General features: G+C 37.0%; 1 protein-coding gene across 2 annotated transcripts in view; it reads left to right on the forward strand.

Moving 5' to 3' along the window:
• LOC129443156 (CUGBP Elav-like family member 5) overlaps positions 1-17,254 on the forward strand; it is a 264,623-nt gene that overhangs the window by 4,291 nt on the left and 243,078 nt on the right. For both annotated transcript variants that reach the window (XM_055203586.2, XM_055203587.2), the window contains exon 2: positions 11,288-11,370. In XM_055203586.2, the coding sequence (XP_055059561.2) occupies positions 11,288-11,370 (83 nt within the window). The remainder of the gene's footprint in view (positions 1-11,287; positions 11,371-17,254) is intronic.

The raw sequence follows: 17,254 nt of genomic DNA on the forward strand, positions 1-17,254 counted from the left end.
ATATCTCTGTAAGGCACAAAAAAGAAATCCAAATTTGCAGGTCAGGTTGTAATAATGCCCTATGATGACAAAAGTAAATACAAAGATCGGTTCATGAGATCGGCAAATTTAGCGAGTGCCGATCGAGGCATTTAATAAGATAATCGACCAATACAGATCTACAGCCGATCGATCGGAACATCCATAATTATATACATAACTATATTACAGTTCACCTTGCATAATCAACTGTATTGTTTTTTTAGCACCTTAGAACGAGCCGTTTTTATCAATGCGGGTACATGAAAGTCACCGTTATTCTTCTACAGCAGTCCTAAATGGACAAACTGTTCCAAAGAGTGCGTTTTGTTCCTACGTTGTCTCAGACAATTAAATTTGTGTCCTGAGGCAGCTACCGTAGCTTTTCATTGCGTTTCGAAATAAAGGTTAGGTGCAATTCGCAACCTCACCGCTAGGTGCCACTAGCCTGGCTAACACCAGACCAGCTCATTTTCTCGTATTTGAGGCGTGGTTTACGAATGCCCAGAGCCGTTTATTGGGTGCTACGAATGTCTATCAAATCCGTCTGTACGTAGCTCATAGCCCATCGTTTCAATTATACCAGATGACGTATGTAGAGCAACATAAATTCAAGCGTCAACAACTTTTATCGGTACGTGTGCACACAGCCGAAAGCTATGCAACTAAACCGGTAGCTGTATATTGTATTGAAAAGCAACACATTTTAGTGGCACTGTGACAACCACAATACAGGCATAATGACAATATGATATTAATAAATACCACTTACCATTTATAAGTTAATTGTACTTCGTCGACGACGATGCCTGCCTAGCAGGTTGGTCCTATAAAACTCTGTGGTTATCATGTCTTGCCATATACAAACATCCTTCTTGGATATGAAATTGTTTAAAGGAATAGTCTACTCATTTTCAATATTAAAATATGTTATTACCTTAACTAAGAATTGTTGATACATCCCTCTATCATCTGTGTGCGTGCACGTAAGCGCTGGAGCGCGCTGCGACGTTTCGATAGCATTTAGCTTAGCCCCATTCATTCAATGGTACCATTTAGAGATAAAGTTAGAAGTGACCAAACACATCAACGTTTTTCCTATTTAAGACGAGTAGTTATACGAGCAAGTTTGGTGGTACAAAATAAAACGTAGCGCTTTTCTAAGCGGTTTCAAAAGAGGAGCTTTTCAGGCGAGTTGAAGTACTCCCAAAAGTGCTATTACGCCATAAAATATAGTTCCTCTTTTAAATCCGCTTAGAAAAGGGCTACGTTTTATTTTGTACCACCAAACTTGCTTGTATAACTACTCGTCTTAAATAGGAAAAACGTTGATGTGTTCGGTCACTTCTAACTTTATCTCTAAATGGTACCATTGAATGAATGGGGCTAAGCTAAATGCTATCGAAGCGTCGCAGCGCGCTCCAGCGCTTACGTGCACGCACACAGATGATAGAGGGATGTATCAACAATTCTTAGTTAAGGTAATAACATATTTTAATATTGAAAATGAGTAGACTATTCCTTTAACGCCAAAAGTTGCTCTTTTTTAAATACACTTGCGTTCAAAACTACTTAGAACACTGTCTAAGGCTGCATTAAAAAGTACCTTCGCGTCTGTTGCCGTGTTATAACAAATAACAAAACTGCTTCGCTGTGTCGCATAGACATCGTCATCGTCTTGCTGCCTCCTCCCCGTTCTGTGATTGGTTCCTTATTTCAGGGGCAAAAAAGGGCCATAGTTTCCATGCTAGACTTGCAGCGTGAATAAATTTGCACGCAAGGCAGCATGGGGAAACTCAGGCTAAGGTGCCACTATAACACATTACACTTTAAAAACAAATAATAATAATAATAATAATAATAATAAGTGCTCTTATAAATCATTTATAAAAAACACTACAAGATTTCATAAAAAAATAAGAATTGTCAGTTTCGATTTCATGGTGACATTAGAACAAAATGATTTTTTTAAAACCAATTTGTGAACCAGTTCCCCCATACTCCATTTTCTCCGAAAACATTATGTACTGTAAGCTGAGTCTATGTTACAGTATATTGCTGGTTGCAGCTTCAACAGACACATTGCATTTCCATTTTGTGCTGCTTGTTTTACAGAAACAACCTTTGATCAAACTTTACCTGATGAGTTCTTCGCTCCGGGTCTTTATTAAGGCTTGCTTATAAAAACTAGATCAGACTTCAGAAAAGCAGTTCATAAATGTATAAACATCACCCATCTAAAGCCACATAATGTATACATTATGACCCTTTGGCTCAAGGAAATGATATCACAATTACTTTATTGGACACAAGTGCTGTATATAATGTAAAGCTATATAACTTAATAGCTGCATAATGTAAATGAAATGGATCGACTCCAGGGACTTTGGGTAGCCAAGCGTAAGAGGTTGTTATTTCCTTTTCAATCACATGGAGATAAAAAACCTTCAACGGGACTTTTTTGTTTTAGCATTTTGTTGAGCCCTATAAGCAATTTTTGATGAACATCTTAATTCAGTCTCTCATCACAACTGAGCTTTTTTTCGTTTGCAAAGGTTTCTATTGCTATTGGTCATACATAAAATACTATAAGTGATCTGAAACTCTTTTGAGTTTGGACCGTTTGCAACCCCTTTCAAAATACACTGAGCATCATATCAGAAATGAATCTAGTTTTATATCAAGCCGTTTTTGTGGGTAGATTTCTCTCGCATATTATTTAGAAAGACACATCTTAATTTATTCCAATCCTAAAGCTTATTTCAGTTTAAAGCCGTTAACATAATAAAGTCAGAGACGTGCATTTAAAACACACACGAGTAATTGAGTCATTTAATTCAAAAATAATCTCTTTGGCCATATTTTAGCGTGTCCTAAAACTCTTGTCTGCCAGTGCTTTGTGTTTAGATTTATTTTCAGCCAGAAAATGAAATTACTACAATAGAGAGATTTTAATATAATTTATAGTCCGTAATCCACTGCGGCATGTTTTTGAAGCATTTGGTTGGGAAAACGAGGAGATAAAGTTGTTTTCACGCGGCTATGAAAATCATTTTATCCGTGCAATCTCTCAAGCACAAGCTCCATCTCCCTATCATTTAGTTTTCTCTTTATCCCTCTCTCAACCCCCCCATACTGTGATGAAATGTGTTATTAAAAGAGGGTTTTAATGGAAAATGATAAGGAGATAGCTATCGTTTTCTGCTCCCAGTATTCTGTATTGATCCAAGCCTGATACAACACAGATAGTAGATGCATTGAATAGCACTCACCGAATCCAATTTTCTGTCTCTATCTTAAAATGAGTCTGCTTGTAACCCCGTGGTGTATAGGCCAAACGCTATGTGTTCATACAGCGTGCGTCACATACTGTCCACATACCGGATCACAACTTTGATTTTGTGTTGTTTTTGTGTTGCCAATAACGGGATTTGGTTTGTCAACGGTACAAGCCCCCGAGTGTGTGTGTTTTTTGGGGGGGACTGAGATTCTGTTCATTTACTGTAATACAATGTTTGTCATCCATATGCTGCCATATCCATGTTTAGGTAGCAGAATACTTCTGTAGATTGGAGACTGGTGTACAGGTGTACAGTATACAAGAGAATTGCATTAAAGGAGAACATCAAAAATGTATATACCCCTAAATGCAAGATGCATGATACTGTACTTTTGGTTCGTTTTAATACAATTTATTTTTATACAAAAAGTGGTACAAAAGCTGTCACTGGGCCACTACCATTTAAAACAGGAGTGCCCAAGCTCGGTCCTGGAACTCCGCTAAGAATAAATAACAGCAAAGTTCTTTAAACATAGTTTATTTATATAACAAGCAAAAAAAACAACACATAGATTACCTTGGAAACCAAAACATTTGTTATTTTCGACAAGGCATTTGTTCAAGAGATCAGTTTAGCAACTAGTCAGACCATTAAAAGAAACCGGAAGTAAAGTTTGGATCCAGACGTGTATGCCGTCAGCGAACGTGCATTCGATGAAACCGTCTATAGTCTGTTTTTTTACGTGTATGCGAATGTAAGTGCACGGTCATTTGCAAAGAACCGTATAGTTCAAAGTAGACATTCGACCCATGCACAATGCGACAAAATGCAATGCATCTTGTGGGCTACATAATACAGTCACCTGTAGGCACATGTGCGACCTACGCGTACATTGTACGCAGGGTTTGAAAAATCTTACGATGTTTACAGTATTCGCGCAATCTTTTGATGACAAAAATTGCGTCATGAGCGCTGTTCGGGAACCCTCCCATAAGCGTAAAAACTGGACTATGCTTCAGCCCTAAGCCCATTTTTTTATGTGTACGCGAACATACATGAACAGTCAAATGCACAGCTTTGCAAAGTATATTTTACTTGACTCGTACATGTACACAAACGTTCGACGCATGCGCATTGTAACGAAATGCCATGCATCTCCTGGGCTACGTAATACATTCTTCTGTATGCACTATATTTGCATACAATGTCACGCGCACTGTACGCGGACCCTCACATATGCATAAAAACGGAACTATGCTTCAGCCCTAAGTTTTTTTACATGTACACGTCGCAAACATACATGCACAGTCAAATGCACAGCTTTGCAAAGTATATTTTATTTGACTCGTACATGTACACAAACGTTCGACGTATGCGCATTGTAACGAAATGCTATGCATCTCCTGGGCTACGTAATACATTCTTCTGTATGCACTATATTTGCATACAATGTCACGCGCACTGTACGCGGACCCTCACATATGCGTAAAAACGGAACTATGCTTCAGCCCTAAGTTTTTTTACATGTACAAGTCACAAACATACATGCACAGTCGAACGCACAGCCTTTCAAAGTATATTTTATTTGACTTGTACATGTACACAAACGTTCGCCGCGTGCGCATCGTGACAAAATGCAATGCATCTCCTGGGCTACATACTACATTCTCTTGTATGCGCAACATTTGCATACAATGTCACGCGCACTGTACACAGATCCCCACATATGCATAAAAACTGGACTATACTTCAGCCTTAAGTCCATTTTTTTAAGTTAACGCACGTGCACAGTCGAACCAAAGCCTTGCAAAGTATAGTTTATTTGACTCGTACAGGTACACAGACGTTTGACATATGAGCATTGTGACAAAATTGTACATACCATTGTGGTGACTTTTTTTTTGAAGCGCACGATGCGAAGTTCGTCACAACATGTATGTAGCTTGTCATGTGTGTGGTTCGTCATTTCAAAATATGTGTTCTGCGCTTTGAGAGATCGTGTGTGCATCACGTGTCATGACAAAATAAGTGCGTGCTGTCTTGAACTTGAACTTGAAAAGAGACGCTTGTGTTTGCCAGATACTCGCATAATCTCATGCGTAATCAGAGTTTACTGTTAAGGGAGTGTCTTTTGTGAACGTGAGCGTCTCTTTTATCATAAACGGTTTTGACGCGTGTGCAGCAGGCACTTATATTGACAAAACACGTGATGCACACAGGATCTCTCCACACGCAGGACACATATTTTGGAAAAGGGAACCACACACCTGACAATCCAAACACTTATTTTGAATTAGCGCATACTCGGAAGAGCAGTCACGAGCCGCCACTGATGCGCAACATACACATACAATGTCATGCGCACTGTACATATATGTATACACAGTTTTTTTAAATAATAAGGCTAACAGATAAGTCAATTGCAAAAAAATACCACAATATTCCCAAAAAATTAAATTGTGTTTTTTTTTTCAATTTCATTGTGACCTTAAATGTGATTTTCCCAATATTTAGATTTTTTGCACCCTCAGATTCCAGATTTTGGAATGTGGTCAACAATACATATGATGTATAAATCTCAATTTAAAAAAAATACCCTCGTGACAACCTTATTTGTCAACTTTTAGAGGTACACCCGCATGTACAGTAGATGATTTACAGATGTAAATGCTCAAATTGACAGGAATGATTGATGTATGACCATGGTGATTGGAAATCATTGCCAGTGGCTCTTTTGGGAAAAGAGGTGATGAGTTCAGGATACAAGGTCAGGGCAGTTGAAGCACTAGTGGAGCGTTTCTCCCGGGTCATAACCAAGTTCAGGAGGGAAAAGATTTCTGGTTGCACAGCTCGGCAAGAAACTCACTCAGGAGAGCTCTTATATGAAAGAGTCGATTGATTAACCTGATCAATATTAAGACCCTCAATCTCTTTTCCAGTCCTGTGCTTCAGATTTGACCCTTCTGTGATATATGACAGCAGGTCAGAAATGTGTGGCACCCTTTGGCCCCATTAAAGAAATGAAGTGAGGTGTCTACAGTACATTATATTACCTATTTATTACGTACCTATTTTACAAGGCGCCTAGTTTTCCATTTCATTTGTACGTTTTTATGATCTTCTTTAGCCCCAGTGATGTTGGAGTTAGGGGTGGGGGTTTATTTGGATAATCATACTGCATGTTTTTTATCATATGATGAAGGAAACTCAGAAATAAGTCATTTGTAAAAAATAAATGACACAATATTCCTAAAAAATAACAATTTCATTTTCAATTTTATTGTGACTTTAAAGGTGATTTTTTTCAATATTTAGATTTTTTGCACCTTCAGATTCCAGATTAATACATATAAATCTCAATTAAAAAAATTACCCTCATGACAACCTTATTTGTCAACTTTAAGTGGTACACTCGCATGTACAATAGACGTACACTGCAAAAAATGACTTTCTTGTCTTGTTTTCAGTAGAAATATCTAAAAATTCTTTATCTAAAAATTAAAATGCTTTTTCTTGATGAGCAAAATTACCTAAGAAAATAAGTCTGGTTTATAGACAAAAAATATACAATTTATGTGAATTTATGTGAACAAGCAAAAATATCTGCCAATGGGGTGAGATAAAAATCTTGAAAAGTTTTCTTTTTTTCTTAAACACTTAATTCAAGCAAAATATTTTTGCTTGTTTTAAGCACAAATTTACTTAAATTGTATATTTTTTTGTCTGTAAACTAGACTTATTTTCGTAGGTCATTTGCTCATCAAGAAAATACATCTTGATTTAAGAATTTTTTGATATTTCTACTGAAAACAAGACAAAAAAAACTAAAGTATGAAAGTCTTTTTTTGCAGTGCACAGGGTTTTATTTATGCTTTATTTTAATAATCATACTGCATGTTTTTTTATCATTCGAATTTATACGATGTTGTCACCAGGTTAAATACAAATGTTTTTGTATAAAATTAGGTCAGGCTATATTGCAAATGAAAATGTTTATTCTAGTTAAATTGTTATATTTAGTGTAAATTTGTCTGTTTGTTATATGTGATAAATATTACTCTATTTTATATAAATATATGTGGATTAAACATTATTTAGATCATGGTAGTTTTGTTTTTTAAAGGTACTGAAACTTTAAAGCTATACCTTTCTTGTTTTTTTTTTTTTGTTTTTTTTTTGGCATTTGAATTGCCACAAATTACAATGGGGTAGGCAAAAAAATCTTGAACATTTTTCTTAAACACTAAATTCAAGAAAAATTAGCAGATTTTTTTTGCTTGTTTTATGCACAAAATCATTTAAATTAAATATTTTTGGTCTAAAAACTAGACTTATTTTCTTGGGTCATTTTGCTCATCAAGAAAAAGCGTCTTAATTTAAGAATGTTTGGATATTTCTACTGAAAACAAGACAAAAATACTAAGATTTTTTTTCCTTGACAATCATTTTTTGCAGTGTAGTTTTTAGAAAAAATAATAATAAAAATGAGCGAATTTGTGCTGAAAACAAGCATAAAAATCTGCCAATGGAATAAGAAAACATTTCTTGAATTAAGTGTTTATAAAAAGTAAACTTATTTTAAAAAAAATGTCTTATTACATTGCCAGATTAAACTTGTACATCATCTGAAAGCTGAATAATAATAAGATTTTGTAAGGTTTTGTTCTGTGTTCTGGTTGTATTCTGTGTATTTTTGTATTTTGGACTTTTATTTTGACATCCTGTTCTGTTCTGACTTTTATTTTGATATTCATCATGCCATGTCACAGTTCACACTTCCTGTCTGTCTGTATATAAGTCACATCCTGTTCACCTGCTCCTGGCTGATTAATGCTTAGCCCAACCACCCCGTTTCCTTGTAATCTGTTTCCTGTATTCTGTTATTTGTATTCTGCCTGTGTATCTGCCTGTGTTTGACCCGTGCCTGTATATTTGGATTTTGATTGTGACTCTGCCTGCCTTGACCTAGTGCCTGTTTTGGATTACGGTTTTGGATCACCCTTACTGGATATGTTTGCTGGCCCTTTTTGGGATTTTTCTAATAAAACCTTTTCGCAAATGGATTCACCCTCTCACTCGCTTTCTTCAAAGCACGCCCCGTTACAGATTTCTATTGAGGTATGGTTTGTTAGGATATGACAATATCATCCATGATACAACTATTTGAAAATCTGGAATCTGAGGATGCAAAAAATCTAAATATTGAGAAAATCGCCTTTAAAGTTGTCCAAATGACATGCTTAGCAACACATAGTACTAATCATAAATAAATTTTTTATATATTTACGGTACGAAATGTACAAAATATCTTCATAGAATTTGATCTTTAATTAATATCCTAATTATTTTTGGCATAAAATTGATCATTTTGCCTATTGCTACAAATATACAGTGCGACTTATGACTGGTTTTGTGGTCCAGAGTCACAAATATGTGTGTGAATTGAACCGATGTGACTGATTTTGTTATTCCCATTCGGACGCATAATGAGATGTTTGTTTACTGTATGTGAAGATGTTTTAGTTATACACAGTAATGGAGCATTTTAATATGCTGGTGACATTAAAGTCAAACATTTAAGCAGATTTGATCTTTTATTTTCTCTGTGTTACACCTGTCATGTTTCTTTTCTCAGACATAAATCTGTAAGAACCTGTCCTTGGCTTTAATGAGTTTTAATGTAATCATCAATAGCACAGTTCTTGAATAGCATCATGTGCTAAGACAAGCATTACTTGCCAAATGGATTTGAACAACCCCCGACCCTAACTACAGTATTAACTCATTCTGCGCTGTTAGTACTGTGGACATGAATGATATATCAAACTGTGCAGCTTGTTGAGGAGAGTTGAGACATTACTTTTCTAAGCCATCACTTACGATTTTCACCTAGTGGGCGATAAAACTGGCTAATATAAATCCCATAGACTTAGAGTACATTGAAGGGTCCCTGGTTGCATCTAAAACTAGATTATCTTAGGCCCTTTTGATTTAAGCAAACACTTAGCAACCGAAATAGCATACTGTGACAGTTGCCATTACTACTCATCAACCGTTAAAACAGTAAGTACTATATAGTATATAGTATATTGACTTCTTTTTTCGAGGGCGCTCGATGCGAAGTTCGTCACAACATGTATGTAGCATGTCGTGTGTGGTTCCTTTATTCAAATATGCGCATCAAGAGATCCTGTGTGCATCACGTGTCTTGTCAAAATAAGTGCCTGCTGCAGACGTGTCTGAAGGGTTTATGGTAAAAGAGACGCTCGCGTAATCTTATGCGTAATCAGAGTTTACTGATAAGGGAGTGTCTTATGTGTATTTTGTGAACGTGAGCATTGAATTAGCGCCCCTCGGTTGAGCAGTCAAGAGCCGCCACTGATGGATAGTATGAATGAATTCGGACATACTGCATACGCCATATTGATACATCACGTGACAAACGTCATCATAACAAGAAGTTAGTCTTTAACTGGAATGAAGTTAAACTAGTGCAATTTAACCAAAAAGCTGTTCGATATATGTATTTGGATTTAAATAGAGTTCCCGCATTTGGACATCTTTGAATAAAACAACGCCTCTCCGTCGTCGTCTTCGTTGGATAACTCCTATCCCAGAGGCTCATGGGATAGTAAAGGCCGGAAGTAGTAGGTCATCCGGGCACTTTTCGCCTACTGTTTTTGGAATAGTATGAATTCAGACATACTACTCACCTACTGCTTTTTGCCTACTATTAGGGGTGTAACGATTAACCGTGCAAATGCGCGTTTTCTCAATGAATGAATTTGAATGAATTACAGTGAAATCCCAGCACATCCGAACGCCAGGGGGCGCTCTCATGCAGAAACTCCCTTTGTGCCACAGAAGAAGTAGCATTACAAACGCTATTCCAGGAAATGTTTACAGGAATATTTATATCGCTGTTCTTCAAATTGTTTCAGGTATTTTCATGATAATAAAGAATATTTTGAATGATTTTTATTTAACGAGTGTTGCTTTTTTAAATGCACGTTATAAACGAGTCCGACTCACAGGCTGCGTCCGAAACCGCATACCATACAGTAGGTACTGAATGAGATGAAGTACCTACTTACTTACCGTTAAAACGGTAGGTACTGTATAGTATGAATCCTTGTAGTATGAATGAGATTCGGACGTACTACATCCACCATGTTGCTACATCATGTGAAATACGTCGTCATCACGTCATGTCATGTCGCTTCTTCGTTGGATAACTCCTCTCCCGGGGCATCATGGGATAGTGAAGTGTCCATCGTATGCACACTGCAAAATCTAACCGGAAGTAGTAGGTCATCCAGGTACTTTTCGCATACTGTTTTTCGAATACTATGTATTCGGACATACTACTCGCCTCGCCTACTGCTTTTCGCGTACTATATAGTATGGAAGTAGGCGGTTTCGGACGCAGCAATAATGATTTTAGATTGATAAGGACTTCCTACTGACCAAATGCTGTAGTACATGCATAAGCTGTGCATTAAACACAGAATCGCAGCCTTGCGATTCAGAATCGATTTCAGACAGGCATTTTTAATTGGACACGCGATTGAATCGTTACATCCCTAACTACTATATAGTACGGAAGTAGGCAGTTTCAGACGTAGCCCCACTCCTTAACAACTACAGGGATGACCATATACCACAGCAAAATTCTCACAGATCACCCTAACAACCACATAGCAATACATTATGGCACTAAGATATGCAACAATCATTTTGTAAAACTCTAAATGAGAAAATAGTTTACAACTTTACTTTTGTCTCTTGTAAAGAGTGTTTGTGATAAATGGCTGGATGGAAGCAGAACCGAAAGCTTTGTTAGAAACGTGTATGTTTGTTATGAGAGAGAGAGAGAGAGAGAGAGAGAGAGAGAGAGAGAGAGAGAGAGAGAGAGAGAGAGAGAGAGAGCGAATGTATGTGTGTAGAAGTGTTCAGTTCTGTATCTAATTCTTGTCTCATTTTTACAGGCTGTGCATTTCTCACCTACTGTGCTCGTGAATCAGCCATCAAAGCCCAGAATGCACTGCATGAACAGAAGACTCTACCTGGGGTATGTCACATTTGCTCTCTCTATCTTTCTCTGTTTTTCTCTTCTCTCTTTCTCTAGAAAGATTTTTATTCTTTATTTATTTTAGGCAGAAAGGGTCTAGCCTATGAATCAGCTTTGGGAATATCTCACACAAACAGTTGACAAGCAAATGTTTTATTTGGAAAACTTGTTTTTCATTTTGATGCTATGCATAAGACACAAATCTGGTCAGGAGGTAAACAAACATTCTCATACATCCTGCAACGAATGTGACCGAATGCAGAACATATCACACTTATGCTATTTACATTTACGCATTTACATTTTATCCAAAGATTAGGAAACATAGGGAAGCAATAGTAGCGGCTTATACCAATATACAAGTTTTTAATATTCCGACACAATACCTGTTGAGAGAAAAAGACAGAGTTCATGTTTTTTTTTTATTTATCTTTCCAATATTTGCAAAATCACCTAATCAACATCATCAGGCGCTGATTCAGGGTTTGACACCCACCAAAATGGCTGAGCACCCATGAAAAAGCGCCAGATATGCTCAGTTATTTTTAATTAAAATGCTTTTGAAATTCAGAAGCCTCTCTGATTGGAGTTGTGATATCTGTAATGCTTCGACAAATAAGCTGAGACACTTTACATTTCACATCTAAAACCATGCGGACCCTACAGCTTTCATCCTTCTTTCCAAAGCGCTTGGGCGCTCCCGTAGCGTCTGCCGTTGCTAAGCAACCCAAGCGCTGTGTGACGTGCCGAGCACCCAACGGCGTAAAAAGAAATCTGCGCCTATGATCAACGTTAAATATTTTTACAATAGGGGTGTAACGATTCATCGTGCAAATGCGCGTTTTCTCAATGAATGAATTTGAATGAATTACGGTGAAATCTTGGCACATCCGAACACCAGGGGGCGCTCCCGTGCAGAAACTCCCTTTGTGCCACACAAGAAGTAGCATTACAAACGCTATTCCAGGAAATGTCTACACATGAATATTTATACGCTGTTCTTCAAATTGTTTCAGGTATTTTCATGATAATAAAGAATATTCTGAATGATTTTGTTTAACGAGTGTTGCTTTTTTAAATGCACAGTATAAACGACTCCGACTCATAATGATTTTAGATTGATAAGGACTTCCTACTGACCAAATGCCGTAATACAGGCACAAGCTGTGCATAAAACAAAGAATCGCAGCCTTGCGATTCAGAATCGATTTCAGACAGGCATTTTTAATGAGGACCGCGATTGAATCGTGATTGAATCGTTACATCCCTATTTTACAAAGGTTAATGATTAAATGGTGCACAGAAAAATCAATCTTACATGAGCTGAAACACAGTTTTTTTATAGACCCCTTCAAGGTTTGTAAACATTGAATGACTATCGAGTGCGCGCGCAGCATGGGGTCAAACTGTTCATACCATCCAGGCTTTATAAGCTCAAACAAGGCAACCAAGGTAGTGAAAGTGTGTATATTTTTTTCAACGTTCTTTTGATGGATAAAAGGAGCTGAAACGTCCCTTTAACATTAAACGTTACATGTCATTTCTGTAAGATCCTGGTCAGTAGTTTGCAGTAGTTTGTGTGGTTGATTATGAACAAAGAACGTGTCACATATTTTGTCATGACTTGGCTCTTTACTGTTTCAATTGTAAGTTCATTATCATGACCCACATACATTTTGTATGTTTTCTCTTGCAAATATAATGTTGTTTAATTGCAGAACTATGAAGACACATGCAGTTACGTGTAGCACTTATACAAATATATATACGCTCACCTAAAGGATTATTAGGAACACCTGTTCACTTTCTGATTAATGCAATGGTGTAATGGTGTGGGGGATGTTTTCTTGGCACACTTTAGGCCCCTTAGTGCCAATTGGGCATCGTTAAAATGCCACGGCCTACCTGAGCATTGTTTCTGACCATGTCCATCCCTTTATGACCACTATGTACACATCCTCTGATGGCTACTTCCAGCAGGATAATGCAATTTGGTTTCTTGATCATGACAATCTCCATCAACTGCAAGATGCTATCCTATCAATTTGGCCCAACATTTCTAAAGAATGCTTTCAGCACCTTGTTGAATTAATGCCACGTAGAATTAAGGCAGTTCTGAAGGAGAAAGGGGGTCAAACACAGTATTAGTATGGTGTTCCTAATAATCCTTTAGGTGAGTGTAATTTTTTCTTTTCCACGAGGAATACACCTACACCATTGAATGCCTTGTATCAGAGGGCTTTTATTTCACAAAACAATATAATTGATAAAAAAATGCAAAGTACGGTTTGAGGAGAATTTCATATCTTTGTAAAATGTGTTTGCATTGAGGGATTTTTTTTGTTTTTAAGTCATTTTGCACACAGTCTATAGAGTTTTTGTTTGTGCTAAAGTGCAGAGGACCCACTTTCACAAAGGTGCATAGTCATAAAAGACAGCAATGTCTTAATAGCACTATTGGCTAACCATTATTAACAAGACACTTACAATATGGAGCTGTAAAGTTAATGTAGTAATATGAGGACAATTCTCAAGTATTTTTTTTTTACTGTTGATATCTTTAATGTTGACTTAGTAAGATCATGTCAAAGACTGAAATCCATGTCTACTTTACTAATATCATACTTACATTATAAAACTTCAGCTTGAATTTCACATACAGGGTCAAATTTCTCCATTAGATCTCTTTTAAGCGCTGTTTTTTTTTCTAGAACAAGCGTTTTGATATTAAGAATGTGATTTGTTTCACCTCCGTGCTGCTTGTCTGTAGGGAAATACGGTGTATTTGTGCGTGTTAATGGTAGGTGTGCTTTAAGGTTTGTTTGGCTCTCGCACAAACACGTGTACACAAGATAAACTGTCATGAGCAGATGTGTGGATGCACGTTCATTTGCTCCCATAGGGTCTTTAACTGCCAGGGGCCAGCTGCCGGAAGCCAGGCCGATGGTGAGGAATGCTAGTAGATTAATGTAAAGGTTATAAACATTAACCTTGGTGACTCGCACGCATGAATGCAGAAGAACAACAATACAGATACGGAGCTGGAACTGCTGCACATGTGCATACACGGATGCTCACATCACAAGCAAAAAAACAACATATAGATTACAGAGGAAACCAAAACATTTGTTATTTTCGACGAGGCATTTGTTCAAGAGATCCGTTTAGCAATTAGTCAGAGCATTAAAAAAACGAAACCGGAAGTAAGGTTCGGATCCAGACGTGTATCACGTGCTTCCAATGAAACCGTCTAAAGCAGCGGTCTCCAACCTTTTTGCGAGCATGGGGCTATGACCAGTGTTTACAATTACAATTAACATGCATTGCGTAATAAAGTAACGAGTAAAGTAACGCATTACTTTATAAATGTACACATTAATATTTTGAGTTACATTTTAAAATAAGTAACACAAGTTACTTTTCATTTTAATTTATTATATTTTTAAAAAATTATGTAAGGTATTAAACTGAACGTAGTCATGTAGAATTACTATGCGTGCGTGCATGAGCGGGAACAGTTTGAGTCAGAAACGGCGATGGCAGGCCAGAGCTTGACATTTTTGTGATGGAGAATGCAATTTTTTAAATGCAGATCTTCTCAGTCAAAAACACCAGCAATGCATAAAGAGATAAAGCCTCAGTCAAATAAGAAAAAGTAACGCAAAAGTAACTTAAAAGTAACGTAAGCATTACTTTCTATGAAAAGTAACTATCGTATTTTTCGGACTATAAGCCGCACCGGAGTAAAAGCCGCATCATTCAAAAATGTGTCATTAAGACGAAAAAACATATATAAGTTGCAGTGGACTATGTCGCGTTTATTTAGAAAATTATTTCACAAAATCCAAGCCGAAGAACAGACATTTAATCTGGAAAGGCAAGTTATTCAACTAAACAATAGCGGACAGAATAGCAGGCTGAATAGATGTCTGTACGTTAAAGGTGCAGTGTGTAAATTTTAGCGGCATCTAGTGGTGAGGTTGTGAATTGCAACCAACGGCTTAGTCCACTGCTCACCCCTTGCTTTTGAAACACATAGAGAAGCTACGGTAGCCACCACCGGACAAACATGTCATCGTTGGAGACAACTTAGTAAAAAAGTTTGTCTGTTAAGGGTTTCTGTAGAAACATGGCTGCACAAAATGGCGGCTTCCATGTAAGGGGACCCTCTGTGTATGTAGATAAAACGTCTCATTCTAAGGCAATAAATACATAACGGTTCATTATATAAGGTCTTTATACACCCCTGATAATTTAGTTTTGTATATTATTTTGCATTTCTGTCAAGAGATCCTTCTAAAAATTACAGAGTGCACCTTTAAAGTAATATTATCAGTTATTTTAACGATAAACCATAGCATACAGAACTTACCTGGAAGGTTGAATAGGCTAAATTAACCGAACAAGCCAACTAACGTGACGTTCGCATACTTGCCATTCCGCATCACTGAATCCATTGAATTACATAAATACAGAAGCAGCATATAGCGGACTCTTGCGGCTGTAGACGGTAATGATGTCTCTTGCCTCATAAATGTCAAAATTAATTCATACTGACTTACAAGGCTCACCTGACTATAAGACGCAGCATCAGCCAAGTTATGAAAAAAACGCGGCTTTTAGTTTGAAAAATACAGTAAGTAACGCAATTAGTTACTTTTTTGGGGAGTAACTTAATATATTAATGCATTACTTTTAAAAGTAACTTTCCCCAACACTGGCTACGACAAGGGATAAAACCATCTGGAGGGCTACTTTTTTATTTTTTGTCTATGCAATTTAGTTTTTTTTCTTGTTGATTTTATTTTATTTTACTTGTTGATATGTTTTATCATGGTTGAAATTGTTAACATACATAAAAGAAGCCAAGCCAATATAAAAATATCTAAGAAATATTATAATTGATGCTATTAATAGAATGTGCTTTGGCGGGCAACTCACAGACTCCATGCGGGCACCATGTTGGAGACCACTGACCTATACAGTAGTATTATATCCTTTATAGTCTTTATTTTTATCAGATTTAAAATAAACCTGAGCTCCTGGAGTCGTACTGCGGGAGGAGAAAGTCACGAGCAAGCAAAACATTATTCAACTATCTCTGGATAACTTATGTTTCACTTCATGTTTGTTAACGTTTACTTGCGCAAGATTGCCAACAAAACGCAGACATTTAATGCAGTTTTACTTACAGTCTGCAATTCACAATCCAGTTGGGACCGCCCCATTTTAATAAAATCCATCTCTAAACAAACACACACACGTACAACTTCACTGCTCCCCCGGATATACAAACTATATCCATGGTTTCCATAATGGGTTCATTGGGAAGCTGAACAAGCTTGAATTTCCCTCACAAACAACTTTTTTGATGAAGTTGATTTGGTGTCAGCTCTTGGTTGTTGGGTGCATGCGCTATTCGGGTTGAAGTGCCCATATAAGGACTTCTACTGTACTTCATGCACTGAAATTGTACTTCACCTAGAAATAAAGCAAGATTGTTATGTCTGATTCTTTTATGTTCGAAAAAACTTTCCCTAACCTGGCGAAGTGCATTCGGCACAGAAATACTTCAACTGCTTTTTTGACACTTTGTCTACAGTATGTTTAGCACGAGGAATCCAACTCTTATGGGGAGTGCACACCAAACGCGAATTCAATGTTTTGCGCAAGTCGATTTCATACAAGGTCAATGCAAAGATGCAAATAGACGCAAACTCAAGCATATTCTGCAAATAATCTAGAGTAGATGTTGTGTATGCAGCGTTTTGTGTGTACGCAGCATTAAACAGTGTTAATATGTCAGAATGCATAAAATAGCTTTAAACCCTTTTAAAATAAAGTATACTTATATTAAACAGCACATTAATATATAATCACAATG

The sequence above is a fragment of the Misgurnus anguillicaudatus genome, unplaced genomic scaffold, assembly GCF_027580225.2.
Source record: "Misgurnus anguillicaudatus unplaced genomic scaffold, ASM2758022v2 HiC_scaffold_26, whole genome shotgun sequence".
NCBI lineage: Eukaryota > Metazoa > Chordata > Actinopteri > Cypriniformes > Cobitidae > Misgurnus > Misgurnus anguillicaudatus.